At 39.4% G+C, this 18,462-nt stretch overlaps 1 protein-coding gene across 5 annotated transcripts in view; it reads left to right on the forward strand.

Annotated features, from left to right (window-relative positions):
- The window catches only part of Lrba (LPS responsive beige-like anchor protein), a 581,207-nt gene that overhangs the window by 529,073 nt on the left and 33,672 nt on the right, over window positions 1-18,462 (forward strand). For 3 of the 5 annotated variants that reach the window (XM_039102651.2, XM_039102649.2, XM_039102650.2), the window contains exons 49-52: window positions 2,761-2,850; window positions 7,018-7,210; window positions 11,757-11,819; window positions 17,329-17,484. In XM_039102651.2, coding sequence (XP_038958579.1) covers window positions 2,761-2,850; window positions 7,018-7,210; window positions 11,757-11,819; window positions 17,329-17,484 — 502 coding nt within the window. The remainder of the gene's footprint in view (window positions 1-2,760; window positions 2,851-7,017; window positions 7,211-11,756; window positions 11,820-17,328; window positions 17,485-18,462) is intronic. The other 2 variants (XM_039102652.2, NM_001108555.2) reach the window with 2 other exon arrangements.

Below are 18,462 nucleotides of genomic sequence, written 5' to 3' on the forward strand. Positions count from 1 at the left end.
TGAGGTGCCATGCTGAATCTCAGATTTAGTCACAACACTTGCATTCAGTTTAGTGCTTCTTAGTGTGGATGCACTCAGTACGATGCCCAGCACTCCATACACATCATCTCTTAATTTTCTAAACAGTTTGTGAACAAGGTATTGTGAGTTTGTTTTCTAGAAGGGGAACAGATTAATCTATTTGCTCCAAGTCAGAAAAGGTAGTAAGTTCAGAGAGCTGAAACAATATGTGCTCCCCCCCCCCATGTGTGTGTGTGTGTGTGTGAGAGAGAGAGAGAGAGAGAGAGAGACAGAGAGAGAGAGAGAGAGAGAGAGAGAGAGACAGAGAGAGAGAGAGACAGAGAGAGAGAGACAGATAGAGAGAGAGACAGAGAGAGAGAGAGAGAGAGAGAGAGAGAGAGAGAGAGCAAAAGGCATCCAGCTTTTTTGTTTTTTGTTTCTGCTTTTGTCCCTTGACTGTGTGGTTTTGTGTGAGCTTGCAGTTGACCAGGTCCTGTCACAATGTCAAGAGGCTCCACACACCAGACCCAAACCAACCCTGCCTCGTTATGCTGTTCTGTTACTGTATCTAAATGTACTTTGTCAACTGGAACAGTGGGGATGACATAATACAGACAGTTCACAAAGTTTCTATTCACCCTTTCCTCTGCAGCCTCCCTCCCATTGTTCTTGTGCTCGGCAGCATCCCTGCTGCCTTACATTATGCCTAACAGATGAGAACAGGATGGCCAACCGATTGTCAGGTTGACCTCTAAAATAAGGCTGCTTAGGTACGAATTTTGACTGCACTATTTAATCACCTTAAGAAAGATACCCAAGTTCTCTTCTTGTTTCCTTACTTATAACATGAATACAATAGTTACAATAAAATTTTAAAAATAAATACTATAACAAAATCAGTAACTTAGAAAACTTTCCAGAGAAAGTAAATTCTAAATAAGTGTTTGTTAGCTGTCCCCAGGAACTATTTGTTGACTCCACATTAAGGGTCTAATTTATGCACAGCACTTTGCCCTGGTTTTTATACATGTATCACCTAATCTATTATTGTTAGTTTATAGGTGAGAACTTAGGTTAGGAAACTTAAGGTTGGGTCACAAAGTTTGTGGTTGTTTTGAGTACAGAATTTGAACCTTGTCCACGTTGGCTCTGCCTCCCCACTTATTCTCATAGAGATGCTATCAAGTGTTTTCATCCTCTGCAGGTTTTAAAACATGTCTTCAGTTACTAGACAGATTGTTTCAAAGTATTATTAAACTTTTCAAATACATTCACTCTTCTTCCTATGCCAGGAATATATTCTTATAGGGCAGACCAGTAAGGCCTAAGCAGAAGATGGGCTGTGTGTGGTGCACACCCATGATTCTAGTACTTGGAAGGCTAGAGCAGAAGGATCATGAGTTTAAGGTCAGTCCATACTGCTTGGTGAGACCCTGTTGAACAGAAGGCAGAAAGGGAGGGAGGAACAAATGAACCTAATGGAACTATATGTGTATATTATGCTTCCTGATCACTGAGTGCGTCAACAAATAACTGCTCTCATTGTTTCTCCAAGGTTCTTAGAAAGACCGTTAGAGCCCTCCCCAGCAAATTAAAGTTTCAGATTAGTATTGGATAATTATATTTCCTTGTTTATTATCTGTTAAATGTTTTACAGCATGAAAGTTCTATAGAGCATACAAAAATTGAAGATCTACTTTCTCAGGGATTACAGTTGTAGTATTCACAAGGTGAACATATATTTCTTATGGAATTGAGGGATTTCTCTATCTTTCTGTCTTAGAGTTCAGAATGGACTGCTTTGCTGGCATCCAAGGATCCTGTATATTCTGGCTTCTTTTCTTATCACAAGTCCTTGAGCATTTGTTCATTGACTCGGGTTAGAGATCCAGGGCAAATATGCAGGGCCTCTTTCATGGGTACTATTTTTTCATAGGAGGAGACAGACATCAGTAAGTAAACAAAGTCACTAGTAACCATGGCCCTGGGCAGGGGTCTTCTCCCATGTTGAAGGGGCTGGGAAGTGGTTATCTGTGCCAAGTAGGCAGTAAGAACATAATAGGATATGTTTTGCAGCGTGCGTGCACGCGCGCGTGCGCACACACACACACACACACACACACACACACACACACACACACACCTTCCCAAAAGGGCATACACACATGCTGTTTGGCTTAGGTGGTCCTGGCTACACTGACTCATGCTGGAACACAGCATATGGCTTTTACTTTGGTATTCAGCCCCTGAGGTTCAAAGAGACTGTCAACAATAATGGTTCTCCTGTGGCAAGCGCAATGCAGTGTCAGGCCATTTTCATGGGTGCTGTACTGTGTCGTTGTTTTTTTCATCCTCCTTTCTACTTAGGATGAAAAATGGAAACCAGAATCAAAGCAGCCACAGTTTTCTAGCTACCTTTAAAAGAGCAGCGACTCATCCATCCAGATGATACAAGCCAAAAAAATGAAAAGCAAGAGACAATAATGAAGCAAAAAGGATACTTTCTTATTGTAATGACTTCTTTCTGCTTCACGTCACTGAGCAAGATGAGAAGGATGTTAGTTTTGTAGAAACTGACACAGTACTGCAGGATGACCTCACTCACAGTACACTGGCTAGGCGTCCAAGACCCCTGTAGACACATGGGTTGGTTTTCAACATAAAACTAGTAACGAGTATGAAGTGATATTGTGGTTGACAGTCGCTGTCCTGCCTGTAATTAGTCCTCTTAACCCTCAGTCTTGTCTGTGCTCCTTTCAGGCTGTTGAAGCTCAGATCCGAAGTTTTGGACAGACGCCTTCACAACTGCTCATAGAGCCCCACCCTCCCCGAGGTTCAGCCATGCAAGCGGTGAGTGCTTTCCACACTCCTCTGGCCTCTTCTTCAACTCGATCTCCTGATCTGTACCAGTCTCTCACCATTCATGAGGTTCTCTACCATGCCTGGGCCCACTCCTTTACAGTGTCCGCCTGCTTACAACTAGCAAGCGCTGTCACATTCTCCCTGGAGTCAGGAGAAAGTAGATCAGCTCCAGTGCTCATATTTCATCAGCTCATGGTTTCTGTTGCAAGGTTCAGAGGACCACAGTTGTCATGTCTCTTCACCACAGAATAAAGGACTCCATGCATAAAACCAAAGGTTTTTTTTTTCTAATTTGATCCTGTGAGTTTCATGGTTTATTTTTCTCTTGTGTTTATTCTTAACATACCACTGTACTGTCTACTTTCAGAATTGTAGAATTATCCTGATATATAGGTTCACTAAGGGTCTGACCTAGAAGAAAGGAATGAATGGCCGTTTGGCATACGTAAACCTGGGTTCTTATGTTTCTGGGGCTTCACCAGCACTCTTATACTCTTTCCAAGTGGGTTCACTAAGTTGGCAGTGGGAGGGCCTAAGATGGCGAGGCTCCTCCTTCCGTGGAGGCTCCTCCTTCCATGTGGACGTTAATCTCTTTCACCCTTAAGATCCAGCGATCTCTACCCCATGGTAGATCATTGTCCAAGGACAGAGCTGGTGAGGCTTCGTGACCCCTGCTTTCTACTCACACATCATATATGCCAAACTCTACTGGTCAAAACAAGTCAAGGTCAGCCTACAGTCAGGATTAGTCTGCCTTTAGTTTCTGAGTAGTCTTCTCTGGGGGCATATTTTTGACAAAACAACAAACTGATTCATATAGTGAAAATATTTTTAAAAACTGATAGTATTTTTTTCTTGCATTGCCCCACATAAAACAGTGTGCTCATTACTGTTCTAGATTTAGAATGGAGACTATAACATCTGTATGTATTAATCTTATGTACAACTTAAGTGATAAATCCAAATTCCAGTATTGTGACAGATGATAGGAAGAAAAGATGAGCAGCCAAGAGGGCCTGAGGCAGAGATGATGCCCTGATGGCTGACCTTTAATTCTTTTCTCTCTCCTCCTTTTTTCTGTCTCTCTCTTTCTTTCCTGTTAACACTCTTTTTCTTCCTCCAGGCTTTTCCCTTTTATTCTATAGTAATGTGAATTGGCCATAATTAACTACAAACTCTTAAAGAAATTGTATCACCATTTCTCTAGTGTTTTTAAACCAGTGAAATCAGATGTAGGTGAACATCCAGAATGACTGGTGGGCAGAAGGAAGCACAGAGAACGAGCAGTGAAAGATAACATCATAAGCATAAGAAGAAAGTCACGTGTGGGCATGAGTTAGTCTTGGCAGTAGCTTCTGGATGGGACTCAGGCTTCTGGGTGATGAGTGATAGAAGCCCTTCCGCTGCTCCACTGACTTGATCCAGGGTCACTGCCTGGCCATGGCTCCTGGGTCCATGGACCATTTCTTCCTCATGCAAAAGATTATTGGCTCCTGGAGGCAGACCTGCAGGGTAGAATACCATTACAATCTTTATTCTCTGAACTGAATAACTGAACTCCTTTTTAGACCTGTACTAGACCTATTTTAATCTGATTCATAAGAAGGTAGCAAAGAAAGGCACATTAAAAAGAAACCACACTTTTCAGCAAGCATACCGTGAATCTGGGGAGGCTAAATGGGATTTGGCTAGCTGTTTCCTATGTTTTTCTCAGACTGTCTGGCAGAAGCTCCCAGGATTAGTAAGAGTTTGTTTCTCTCATCTGAATTTTACCAGTTCTCAGCTTACACGCAGCTGCTGCCATTGGCACAGCCCAGCCCAGCATGGCAAGCATGCTTCCCTTCCCAGAGTTCCTTCTGAGAGACTGGCTGGAGGGACATTTGTTTCTAAGGCGGCAGTGGTCAGTTACAGAAGTTGAGTCTGTTGCTTGCTGTGGAAAGTGGCCAAGAATTGGCTCTAAGCTTCACCGTGTAAATGCAGTGGTCTTCCTACACCTTGGTTTGGTTTTCGTTTTTTGGCTTTTTTGTTGTTGGTGGTGGGTTGTTGTTTTCTTTTTGTTTTTGTTTGTTTTTCATGCTTGTTAGACATTTTAAAGCTACTCAATTAAAGCCTAATAATATTTACAGTATGGGAAGCTAATAATCAGGAAAACGTAGAAACTTCCTTTCAGGGAGACTTTATGATTACGTTGTATTCTGATTTTCTCTGAGTTTATATAAATTGACTTTAGATAATATTATTTTTAAACTATATAGTTGGAAATAAGGCTTGGAATGCTGAAATGGTGTTTTTTGTTTCCTTTTCGTAGGGTTTTAAAGAGTGTGCTCAGAGGAATTGTCCATGCTCTTTGTTTCCTCATCTTCTTGTTCTAATTTCATAAAAGTCACAGAAAGATCTGTGTATGAAAAATTACTGATACCAGGGGTTTTCAGAATTAAGAGCCCAGTTTTTATTGATTGTTTTTACTAACATTCAGGAGTTCCAAACCAACTGCACCTCAGCATACACACATATGAATATCACAGAAATTAAAGCCACCTCGTGCTGCGATAAGTGCGGGAGCCATAATATACACCAGGTGTAGTAATTAGCAGGCGCGGGAAGGCTGCCTATTTGTCTGGTTGTGCTGCTGTTGCTGTATCCCCCTGTGCTTTCACACCATCAGATAGTTGGATTTAATTGAGGCCACATCAGATGAGGCATTACTGACACCTTTAATTGAATGAGCATCCAGGGAGGATTAACTCATAATATTGATTGGCTTTTAGCCACTTGCTCAGAAGGGTGTCTGGGTAGCTTATTAGTTGCCTTTATTTACACCTTTATGCAAAGAGTGCAAATAGGAAATCTTAGTGCAATATGTTTTTCTAAGTACTCTTAATAACTTTTTTAAAAGGACTGATAATAAAAATGCAAATGTATTTAATTTTTTATTAGCAGTTCTGAATAAATGTGTTAAATATATGTGCCTCAACATTTACATATACCTGGTGTTTTGAAATATGATGGTAGGAAGGCAGCCAGCAGCATTTCATCAAAGTGTTTCAATTTTGAATGATACTAATCAGCTATTAGAAAATAGACATGGTAGAAGAGAATTGCTGAGAACACACAGTACAATTACTGTGTGATGGCCGAGGACCACAAAGGACAAATAAAGCCAATAAATTAGAGTAGTGTTTTATATGTCTTAGGTTATGACATATGGGTTGTAGGGATGATCCAAATCCCTAGTAATCTTCAAGATTTATTTTGTTGCTGGTTATTAGAAGAGTATTTTGCATAATATATATTTTAGTTTCTGACTTTCTAAGTACAGGTCAAAAATGTCTTGAGCTTTAAGGGCTTTTTGTTGTTTGTAACTGAAAGGGAAAAGGGGCATTGAGGTATTTCTCTTTATTCCTGTTTATGGCTTGATGGACTATATAAATAATATTGTTTTTACAAGCAACATTTTCATTGCTTTGAAATAACTTTATAATTAAGTTTATATATTACATGCATAAATTCTCCACCATAATAATAAATGCATGCTCCCTTATTTTTCAATATTATTTGTTTTAATCATATCTTAGTAGTCAAAAATCTACATGCTACTCAAGACTTACTTTTTATTATCTTTGGAAATTACCTCAAGCTTGCCTAATGTCATTTGCCTATCTCATTCTTTTTCTTTTTCTTTTTGTATTGCAACAAAAAGATCACTAGGCAACACAACTGGAATGGATTAATGCTTCCCCCAGTGCTTTTAATCTAAATCATACCATATTTTAGAGTTGCAGGGCAGTAGGCAAGGAAAGGGAACCAATAAAATTTGTAGGCTTTTAAAGTGTTTTAGTTAATACATCCTACTAAAGTCACCAAAAATTTCCACATGACCTAAAAATGTAGGTTAGTGGTAGAGCACTTGCTTAGCAAGGTCGGAGGCTCAGTGTTCAATCCTGAGTGCTGTCGGGATGGGGAGGTATAGAGTGGGGCTAATGCCGTGTGTCATGGGCAAAGCCAGCCAGTCATGAGAACAGTTGTACAAAACTGCCTGAACAGCACACTTTGCCTCGCAGCCTGTTTTAACACGATCTTCCTCTTCTTGTCCCGTATCCTCTCTGTCTTCCTGTGTCTCCTTGTTTACTTGGGTCTTGTCTGTCCACTCAACAGTATCTCCTCCTGCAGAGTCCATTGATGTTCACAGACCAGGCCCAGCAAGATGTCATCATGGTCCTAAAGTTCCCTTCAAACTCCCCTGTCACTCACGTTGCGGCCAACACCCAGCCAGGCCTGGCAGTGCCTGCTGTCATCACTGTCACTGCCAACAGGCTCTTTGCCGTGAACAAGTGGCATAGCCTTCCTGGTAAGTAAGACATACCTGGACTTAAACATTAGTCTCAGTCAAAATGCAAACAGTTTAAAGGCTTAAAGACACCCCACCTGAGGCATGCAGTATGAATGTTAGAACCACTTTTCACATCTGACGGTTTGCATTTAGTTCGTGGCAGTAAGTGCTGTTTTTAACTATTTTATTTTAACTGTTTTAGTATTTTAGTATAATGGTATCATGTGTTATGTCTGTTAATGGCATATCATTATCAGGTACCCCCTTCCCAAATCATTCATCTGTGTTACATCTGATGGAAAACTTTGTTTCATCTGGTATCTACCAGAAAGTCTACGTTTTTCTTGCTCTTTTACAGCTCTGATGACTGAACGTAAGGTCTCATACAGCAAATGCTGTTCTCCTAGTTAAATCTCTACCCCCAACCTTACCCTTTTATGCATGGCATGGTAGAATTTATTGTGGAGCATATATTGAATACAGTACAAATACTGCATACCTCTCAGTACTGTCTCCTTCCACAAAGTACTAAAGCCATGTTTAATTGGAATAACCATTAGAAACTCCATTCAAGTTGGAAGAGGTATGAGCATGCCTAGAGAGTTTCTTCATTCCCCTTCACTGTGGCTGGTCAGTGAGTGTTGGAATTCAAGTATTCTGACTACACCTCAGTGAATTCATTACCGCTTCTTTTGGAGCAGGAATATTAGGACTTGAATTGTTTTTCTACTATAATTTTTAAGAACACCTTTTAAATATATTTGTGTGTGTGTGTGAGGGGGGTTACCTGCATGTGTGTCTATGCATCATATGTGTGCAGTGTGTGTGTGTGTGTGTGTGTGTGTGTGTGTGTGTGTGTGTGTGGTGGGTGTTTTACCTGCATGCCTGTCTATGTACCATATACGTGCACTGTGTGTGTGTGTGTGTGTGTGTGTGTGTGTGTGTGTGTGTGTGTGATGGGTGTTTTACCTGCATGTGTGTCTATGCACCATATGTGTGCAGTGTCTGTGGAGGCAAAATGGCAACAGATCCCCTAGGACTGGAATCACAGATGGTTGTGAGTTGCCATGTGGATTTGGGGAGCAGAACCTGAGTCTTTTGGAAGAGCAGCCAATGCCCTTAACTACTGAGCCATCTCTCCAGCCCACCATAATTTTTAAAATGGTGTTAAGAAGTTTTAAAAAAGGGCTGGGGATTTAGCTCAGTGGTAGAGCGCTCGCCTAGCAAGCACAAGGCCCTGGGTTCGGGTCCCCAGCTCGAAAAGAAAAAAAAAGTCAAAAAATTTGTTTAAGTCCTAAAGATAATTGCCTTTTCTAAAAAAAAAAAAAAAAAAAAGCTAATGATACAGGTAAAAATGGTCTGGAGTTCTGCTCATCCATTAATCTATCAAGCTTATGTAAAGCATCTGGACCTGAAGTGGTTGTAAAGGCACATTATTGAGTAAGAGCCTCACCAAATCAAAGGTAAAAGATTTTTGAAGTGAAGCGAAAGACATTCAAACAAAAACCTGGTATATTGACTAAATTCAATAAGAAGTCTTTCAAAAAGAACCTGTAATTGGCATCAAAATTGATTAAACATAGCCATTTTCATGGCCAATGGAAATGATACACTGTGTATAGAAATGCCAGTATTTGATTAGAGAACAGATTTCGAGAAGTGAAAACAGGAAGATTGAAACAGTTCCTTAATGCTCCCATTATTAGATCTTTTGTCCCTGTTTCTTCAAGAGACATGCTTATATTTGGGAGTGAGCATTTTAAGAAATGTAATTGTTTATCTCTCCAGTCCTACTCATGAGAAGAGCTGCCGGCGGACACACTAGAGGACTCTCCTACTCTGTGTAGTTACCCAGGAGCTTTACAAATATCCCAGTGTGCCTGACACCAAGACAGACACAACTCATTCTTCTACTAGGTGACTTTGAAACAGTGCTGAGCACTCAGTCTCAACTGAGTGACAGCATCATGGTAGAGAGACAAACCTTTCAACCCTTGGAGAACCTAGGCACATTAATGAACTGGGAACACCTTAAGCCTTGAGGACTAAGCTCTTGACATTTCCCTTTTGAACCAGCCATGTTTCTAACTAACATGCTTCCCTTAATACTTGGTAGGCAAGAATTTTCTCTCCCCAGTCCACTTTTTCTGTAAATACACAAAGTAATCTAATGCTTGGTTGTACCACTAAATCCCATCCATGTGTATCCTTTTGTTCCTAGCAACAGTGCACGTTTGTAAGGTTCGAGCCTGGGGCCAGCATGGTTCTGCAGCCTTTGTCTGTGCTGTCTTCAGGGAGTTCTCATTGCCCCGTGTCTAGTTCATCAGCAATACTTGTTCCCATCCTTCACATATACTGCCTTCACAGTGGGACACAACCACCCACCACAGACAAATACAGAGAATGATACCGTGAGTGAGGACTCACCACAGGAAACTGCCCCTCTATAGTGTGATAGCCAGACCTAAACTTCACTTCCATCTAAAACTGCTAAGCTCAGTTCCATTATGCCTGTGCCTCAGTCAGATCTGTTTACAGGACCCTGATTTGTCATCCTATCACATAATCCTTTTACCTGTCTTGATTTAAAACAGAAATCTATAGCAGTTCTTCTTGGGGAATGTCAAATTCAGATTCCATCAGGTTTTATTAAATTTCAGATTCTGTTTTCTTCTCAGGACCTAGGGTTTCCATAACCATGTCCATTAGGTTGGCACTGTTTTTTGTTTTTTTCAAGTAATATTTGTGTCTTGACTTACAAAATAAATACTTTCTGTCAGGAATTAGCTAAGTAGTATAACATAATCAAACTCTTGGATTCAATACCAAGCACTCAAAACAAAACAAGACAAATATTGTATTCTCTCCTCTCATTGAAAGGTCGTTGAGGAGCCTCCCGATCATCTTAAGGGGTGCACTGACTTGGTCCCTCAACAGCCGAAGTATAGGTTGAGCCATCTTCAGTTGTTCCTTTTGTAGATCAAATGGCAGGTAATGACACATTTATATGGTCCAACGTGTGCCATCTAAACTATATGTGAGAGCAGGAAGCTAAAGCACAGAGGCTATAGGACTTGCCCCTGATGACAGAAGCAGGACGGGAGGCTGGCTAAACTCCTCAAGCTCCATTCTCCAACAACTGCCTTTAATGTGTCTATGCTCTTAGGTCTCAGAGCAGAGAAGCATTCTGAATGACACTGGCATAGCTGGAAGTCAGTGCCTCTGCTGGGTAGGCCAGAGGCTGGTCGTATTTTCCCAAACATTCTCTGTAAGACTCTGTAATTTCTTTATCAGCAAAGCTAGTAAATCAGCAGGGTGAGACACAGAGTTTCAGCTTCTTCGGTACCTTACACTCACCTATAATTTTTATTGCCACTATTGGTCTCACTAGAATTTTATTAATATTAAAGCTTGCCGAGCATCTTTGAAAAGTTGACATTTAATAACTAGAGAAAATATACCCTAATAAGTTTTAAAGTAATCCAATGAACTTATAAAATGCACAGTATTTTATTTTCAACCATCAACAACAGTCAGAACTTGCTGATATCTAACAGTACTGAGCAGAGCCTGGGGAATCATCCAAGCCCTGCTGTCAGTACTGTGCACCGAGGGTGAAGGGCAGTCATTCGAGGGAAAGAGTTCAGAAGGGGACCTAAAAGTCAGTGATCAGAACTATGAGTCTGCAATGGTCACCTGGCCAACACTCTATCTTAGGGTGCACAAAGCCATCAGTTGCAGAGCAAGCCAGTGGCATTTCCTCTCTACCTAAAGTCTTTCTAGCTCTTGCAGAGAAATAGCTTACAAAACCTCTTTCAATTACAATGTAACTGTGCTTGCATCTATAAAACCATTTTGAGAATGGAACAAACTATTCTTAGTATGGATTGATTTTTCTAACTCATTCCCTTCTCAGGTTATTTTTAAGTCAAAACCATGGAAATATTAAATATTAATAAAACTTTGTAAAAAAAAAAAAAAAAACCTCTCACTCCAGTCTTTAAGAAACTATTTCAGTCAAATGCATTTAACTAAAACATTTATCTGCAGATACCTTTCTTTATTTTTATTCAAACTTTCAGTTGATTGATTTTAGTGATGGATGAAACAGTAAATGTTCCCTGACTTAGAGCTTTCTCTTTTTCCATCATAAATTGACAGTTTTGTGGATCCTTTGTGCTGCAGCATTCAAAACTGCCTTTTTAAGAAGTAACGAAAAAATAGTATTTGCTGCAGTCAGCAGATGGTTGTCACATTTTGTTTTCAGCACGCTTTACCACTTAATTTTGTTTTGTTGCAGCATCAGAGACTGCCAGTCAAGCATCTGCTATAGCTTATGGCCTAGGACTGGAGCCACCACAATGGCACATGTTCAGAACAGCACTAATCTAAAATAAATGTTTAATAAGCTAGCCATAAAAGCACCTGGATTTTTATTCTTTAAATTTCACAAAATTGCATGAGAGATTTGGAGGTTGGAAACAATTCTACATAAGGTTGACTTGTGCATTTTTTTAGTTAAGTATATGAAAAATAATGCTTTTTTTTCTTTTGTGAATTCCAGCTCACCAAGGTGCTGTGCAAGACCAGCCATACCAGCTGCCAGTGGAAATCGATCCTCTCATAGGTCTGTCACTTCTTTCTCTCTCTGCGATTCATTAAGCTCTGTATGGTGGCCCTGAAGTGTAGATTACAGTTGTTTTTCACTTGCTGGTTGCTGGGAATGGAATTTTCCTGATAAACCATTTGCATGCAAATTGGAATGCAATGAGCTGTGGCTATGCTGGTATTTCATCAACTCCCCCTCGTTGGTTTGCCTAATTTGAACAGGCCTAGGACGCGTGTCACTGAAAATTAATATGGATGCTGTAATAATGTGTGATTGAGAATGCGCATGAAGTACTGTCAGGATAATATTGGATCTTTTCATCACTCAGACTTGTTGATGAGCAGGAGCGAGGTGCGTTATGATGAATTGGTGCAAATGTAATGTGATGGAGCCTCTTTGCTAGGGAAATTTTCATAATAACAGTGGGATTCTTAGCAGCACTGTGTTGTGAGAAATAAAATTGTAATGCCAGGGTCTCATCATTAAAGGAGATCAATCCTTTCTTCCTGGGCTCTGTTCAGTCAGAGGGGATTAATGTGCAATCGCAGAGCAGTTTCGAAGTTGAAATATATTACCCAGCCAATGGTAGTGTTAAGATATTTGTATTCATTTTCCTAGAGTCCTGCAGCCAATAAATTGCCATTGGAGGTTAAATTTGTTGAGGGAGAAGAAAAAAAAATAGGGAGGAGACTAGAAAGAGCCACTGGGAGTGAGGGGAGCATCTGCGGCAGATGACTTAGAAATTTTAATTGCTGTTATGGTTTTGAGTCAGCTGAAATCTCTAGTTAGCATTTGTCATTCTTATGCATTGGGATTTCAAATGTGGTGTCACCAAAAAGGTTAAGCCTTGATAACTTTTAAAATTAAAAGAAAGAAGAAAAAGAAAAACTTAATTGCCTTACCATGGGGGTAAGCGACTGGCATGAATATTTGGCCTATAATTTTGGCAGATTTACCCTGAACAAATACATTTGCTAGAATGTTACTGTTTTACATATAAATTTTTCATATGGATGAGCAGATTTATTATTTTAAATCTACAATGCTCCCTATTTTATGTTACCCTCATTTTCGTTACAGCCTTTGCCACAGTAGAACACTAAATGGTTACCATTCGCTAAATGGTTTTCTACTATAGGATGGATGAACAAAACCTTAAATTCAAAACCAATTCATTAATCATTTCCCTAGTAAATACTATTCTGAATTTCACTTTTGTCTCTTAATTGCATTTTGCTTTAAAAAGATACTGTTTGCTACTTTTTAAAGTAACAAAGCTAAATGCTCACTGTATAGTTTTAAAATCAGGAAAATAAAGCCTATTTGCTAAGACACAAAAAACACTCCCTGAATTATAGGTCTACTGTTTGCTTTAAAACATGGCAATGAATATTCTGTAATATAATTAAGTGAACTCAGCCTGTGTGGGCAAAGTTTCTTGGTAAAAGGCCAAATACTAAATACTTCAGGCTTTGTGTCTTAAGGTTTCAGACAATTATTTAACTCTCTTTTTTTGCAGTACAAAAGCCACCATGAACAATGTATAAACAAAAGAGTGTGACTTCTTTCCAGTAACATTTCATATTTAAGGATGCCATGGGTCAGATTCAGCCTGTAGGAAATGGTTCACCATACGAGGTTCCAGATCACAGCCCCTCCCCTACTAAAGTGACTGTCTTATGTAACCCAGGCTAGCCTCAAGATCAGTATATGACCCAGGATGACCCTGAACTTCTGATCCTTCTGCTTCTAGTTTCTAAATGCTGAGATTTCCTGGCTGTGCACAATCAGCCAAGATAAATCCCAGGGCTTTGTCCATACTAGGCAAAGACTCTACCAATTGAACACAACCCCAGCTTCCTTCTCATTAATCATAAAACTAATACATAAAAGTTTTTATCATAAATACAGATACTTAAAATTTCTAACATAGTAAAAAAACATTTGTAATAGTGTAAAACATGGGCTGGAGAGATGGTTCAGTGGTTAAGAGCACTGACAGCTCTTCAGAGGTCCTGAGTTCAAATCCCAGCAACTGCATGGTAGCTCACAACCATCTATAATGAGATCTGATGCCCACTTCTGGTGTCTCTGAAGATAGCTACACTGTACTCATATATAATAAATAAAGAAATATTTTTAAAAACTAGTATAAAACATTCATAATATATTTGTAACATATACCAGTGGAATCTCCATATAAATGAGCTGATAATCAACATTTTTTATTTTTTAAAAAACATGAAAACCTTCAACAGTTGGAAATTTCATCAACTTCCCTTTTCGTTTTGGATTTATAACCTATTTTCTCCATGTAGTTTTATCTTAACTTTTAAAACTTGATTACTCTATTACATGTTTCAGCCATAAACATATGTATGGAAAGTTAAGTGTGTTTATAAACTTAATTTTTTTCTATGTACTCAAGGCTCAGATTTCTTTTACTTCATTAAAAAGTTGGAAATATATTTTTTAAAGTCACATATTAAAAGTAAAATATTAAATTGATTATACTGACTAATCTTTAAAAGTTTTCTTCATTTTGGTTTTTGTGTTACAGTTTCACTCTGTAGCCCAGACAAACCTAGAATTCATTATATTATCCAAACTGGCCTTGAACTCAAGGTCTTCCTGTGTCAGCCTAAGTGCCAGGATCCCAGGGGTGTGCTGCCACTCCCTGTGTTCTTACAGGGCTTATACTTTCATTCATTATAACATCGACCTTTTAGTGTGGCACTGAATACCAGCACATCTCCACCACGAAGTGCATCTAAGCCCTGTAATACTTTAACAGTGTTTCCGAAATAAAGGAAATATAAAAGAAGTACTTACTGGGAATAATATAATATAATATAATATAATATAATATAATATAATATAAAAGAAGTACTTACTGGGAATAAGTCTTCGGTCAACTAGATGGGTGTTTCCCCTTCTAATAGCTCATGTGTTGATGTTCTAAGGTTTGTCTAGCAAATCCATTCCTGTTTGTTTTTATAGCTGAGGAATGTTACATAAGAAAGTAGATGGGAAAGGGAAATGTTCTGTTTTAATAGTGCCATACAGGTCTTTGAACTCTTACTAATATGTAGCAAAATTCATGTAGTAAGCTATTAAGAATTACCTTATGGTCTAATCTTAGTTAATCTTTCATTTTAACAGTACTGTTTAAACTTATTCTTAATGATTCGTTAACTGGCAGTGTGATTAGATCCTCATTTCAGTTTCTTGAGGCCATCTGACCTACAAAATGATGATACGTAGGTACTCACTTTCTAGGGTCACCCTGAGGCTCCCAAGAGATTTTAATTTCCCAGGGGTGAAGAACCATAGTAAGACTATGCATGCAATGGTATATGACAAGGTTTCATGTAAAGCAAAAGAAGGAATAAGAAAAGAAAACTCACAGGAGAATTCTCAGGCAAATCAGTTTCAGACAAGAGAATATATGGAAGTTGAGGAACAAGAAATTGATTCCCATAAAACCATCTGTGCCTGTATCCCAGGGGGAGTCTCAGACTCCCAAAAGTAGCTGCGCTCCAGTTTAGATGTTGTTTATCTAATCAATATTCCAATTTATTGAATGAAAGTAGTAGTAAGTTTACTAACAAAAACAGTGGAATAATTTAAAGGCTCTTATAGAGTGGATAGGATCAACAGACAAAGGGACTGACAAATGGATGGATGGACAGTTTTCAGTGTTAAACTTCTAGTAACAAGTCACTTCAAAAGGAGTAGGTCTGCTAGTGAGCGGTGCACACCTGTAGTTTCAGCACTCAGGAGACAGAGGCGGGATGACCCCCAGTTCAAGGCCCTCCTAAATAGAGGGAGACCTTTTCTCAAAACCCCAAACCCAAGACAAACAAGACTAGTCCACTCGGATGCTGAAGGAACATTGGCCTTCACTCATGGTCTGCTGCAGTTCCTCAACTCAGAGTTATAACGCTCGTCCAGCCTCTCCCAAATTAGTGAGAATAAACAGTCTAGGAGCAAAAGTCATATAAATACTGCATACGGTGAAGTGTGGCAGTAGCTGGTGTAGGAATCGCCACAAACACTGTTTTCCTAGTTGTCTCACAGTCTCACTGCAGCAGGGTATTTTCTGTGTGTGGGGTTCACTGTCCCTCATCTGCCAGCAACTTCCCTTTGTGTAAGAAGAAAACTGATTCCCAACTGGAAGTCTTCCCATTTTACTATTGCTGCTACTTCCTACCCCATTAGCCTCCCAAAGCACATTCAGTTACCTGCTGAGTTTAAATGGGTAAGTTGTGCTAACAGACATTAGCAGGATTCTGTATGTAAACACACATGTGGGTGTGTTCTTTTTATGTCCAGGATAGTTCAGGCATCAGTGGTTCTCAGCACAACCCTGAGCATATTAAAATGCTTTGCCTTTATTTAATTGGGAAGCCTTAATATTAAATTCCCACATTATTTAGAAATCATACATAATGACTAAATACTAGGTATCTCTGAATTTTTCTCAGTATAGTTTCTTCCCTTAAAAAACTGAAAATTGGTCTAAAGAACTTAGTAATAAGACACAAGCATTTGCTTTGCCTGTTCCGTTCATTTGTGGAGCAATCAAGTTGCTTTCATGGTGTAAAACCCTTATTTGTAATGGAAGGTCACTAAAGAACAAAGGTTCTATTTGGTTGGCCTCATAATATTGTTTTTAAAAAAGAAAGGAAGGGAAAGGAGGGGAGGGGAGGGAAGGGGGGGAACAAGCAAGCGTCTCAGGAAAATTGTTCTGAATGGCAGATCCATGCTCTCCCCATTGTTTGGTGTCAGTACATGCCTGACCTGAGCCCTGAGACAATCCCATCTCAGGAACTCCAGCATTTGTAGCATGCTGGAAGGTTGTCTTGTCCTGTTGCTTAAGTCGAGACTAAGAATGTGGCAGTGTGCCTTGCTTTGACTTCTTCTCTTACGGGGATCTTGAATAAACCCTCATTCTTGCCTTGGCTTACATGTGTGAATGCAGCTGTAAACTGGGGAAATAGGAGTTCCCTTCTGGCCAAATAAAAACCCGTAAAGACAAAGTAATACAAGACGCTACAGTATTTCAAGTATGCCGTTTAAATCCTGATACCTCTTCCTGTGACAAGATGTTAAAGCGGTAATAGATCGTCACAACATGAGTCCATCCTTATGACAATAGACATAATGAGATAGTCAGAAATAACCCCCATCGTGATGGGATCTAGAGGCTGTAATCTACTTGTCCTGCCCAAGAGCTAAACAGCAGGTTTCTGGGTTGTATGCAGTTTTTAAAATGGTAGTATCCTATTTTTTCCTTGAAGTAAAACATTTTTACTGAGATGTTAAATATAACAGTTTACATTCTTCCAGTATTACATATATTTTCCCATTTGTCTTTTCAAATACTATACATAAAGGTCAAGTATTCTTCTGCACCCTGTCTCCTCCTTCCTCTCCCAACCCACAGTGGGATAGCACCGTAGGATTTCTTTGTCTGTGTGTACTTAGTAGTTTTTCTTTTCTCCTTCTCTCTGTGTTCTCACAGCCTGCGGCACAGGGACACACAGGAGGCAGGTAACGGACCTCCTGGACCAGAGCATTCAGGTGCATTCCCAGTGCTTTGTCATCACTTCCGACAACCGCCACATTCTCGTCTGTGGCTTCTGGGATAAGAGTTTCCGGGTCTACTCCACAGATACAGGTAATTTTTATTTCTTGACTTAGCATCAAGAATTCTTTCTCATCTTACTCTCCCAAAAATAAAGAAGATGCTTCCCCTTCAGGAAACAGCGGGCTAGATCATGTTACCAACTTAGCTTCAGTGTGTTTTCAAGAAGCAGTCTTCCAATAGCTTTGTCTCACATGCTTATAGAATGAGTAATTCCTTTCTGCAGGAAAAGCCATGGATATAAAGAGCACCTTATGTGTACACAGGCAAATGTACAAACACAGAAGTATACTTTTAAATCATTTTCAATTATTTTTAATTATTTAAAAGGTTTCTTTTCCATATTGGAAGACATGTGAAGTCTATCTTTTCAGAATATATATCTTGTCTTTCCCTATTCTTCACAGAATCTTGCTGAAAACTACACTACTCTTCAGAGTAGCTGACTACTGATTTAGTGTGTGACAGGCATGCTTTTTAAGATAGAACTTTACACCTGCACATGCACTTGTATCCCCTCCCAGAAGAGCAGACCAAGCAAAATCAATATTATTACAGCGGATATAGTCCAAGGAATTTTTGCATGTCAGAAATTCAAACTACTGGTAAATTTAATATCATATCTTTAAGGCATTTTAGAAACTGTCAAAAAAGAAGATAAATTTAAAGGTAGTATATAGTTGAATGTATATTTCACTATAACTGATCAATAGGCCTGTAGCGTGGATTGTTGTTAGTTTTGACTCTCTGGTGCTGCTGAGCATGCTGTCCCACTGTTAGACACCCAGGCCCTGGAAGGATATATTTCAAATGAAAGAAGAAAATGTAGGTATCTTGATTAAATGCTGTGGGAGTGGTAAGTTCTATTAAATTGAAATTTCTAATTAAGTGCTTTAGAGTACATCCTCTTTCAGGCTTGCTAATAATCCTTATGAAATGCATGTCCTTGCCCTTCTCTTAATAATTATGTAGGCACACTCAATAGTGATGGTTCTCGTGGAGTTTAATGTG

Source organism: Rattus norvegicus, chromosome 2 (assembly GCF_036323735.1).
Source record: "Rattus norvegicus strain BN/NHsdMcwi chromosome 2, GRCr8, whole genome shotgun sequence".
NCBI lineage: Eukaryota > Metazoa > Chordata > Mammalia > Rodentia > Muridae > Rattus > Rattus norvegicus.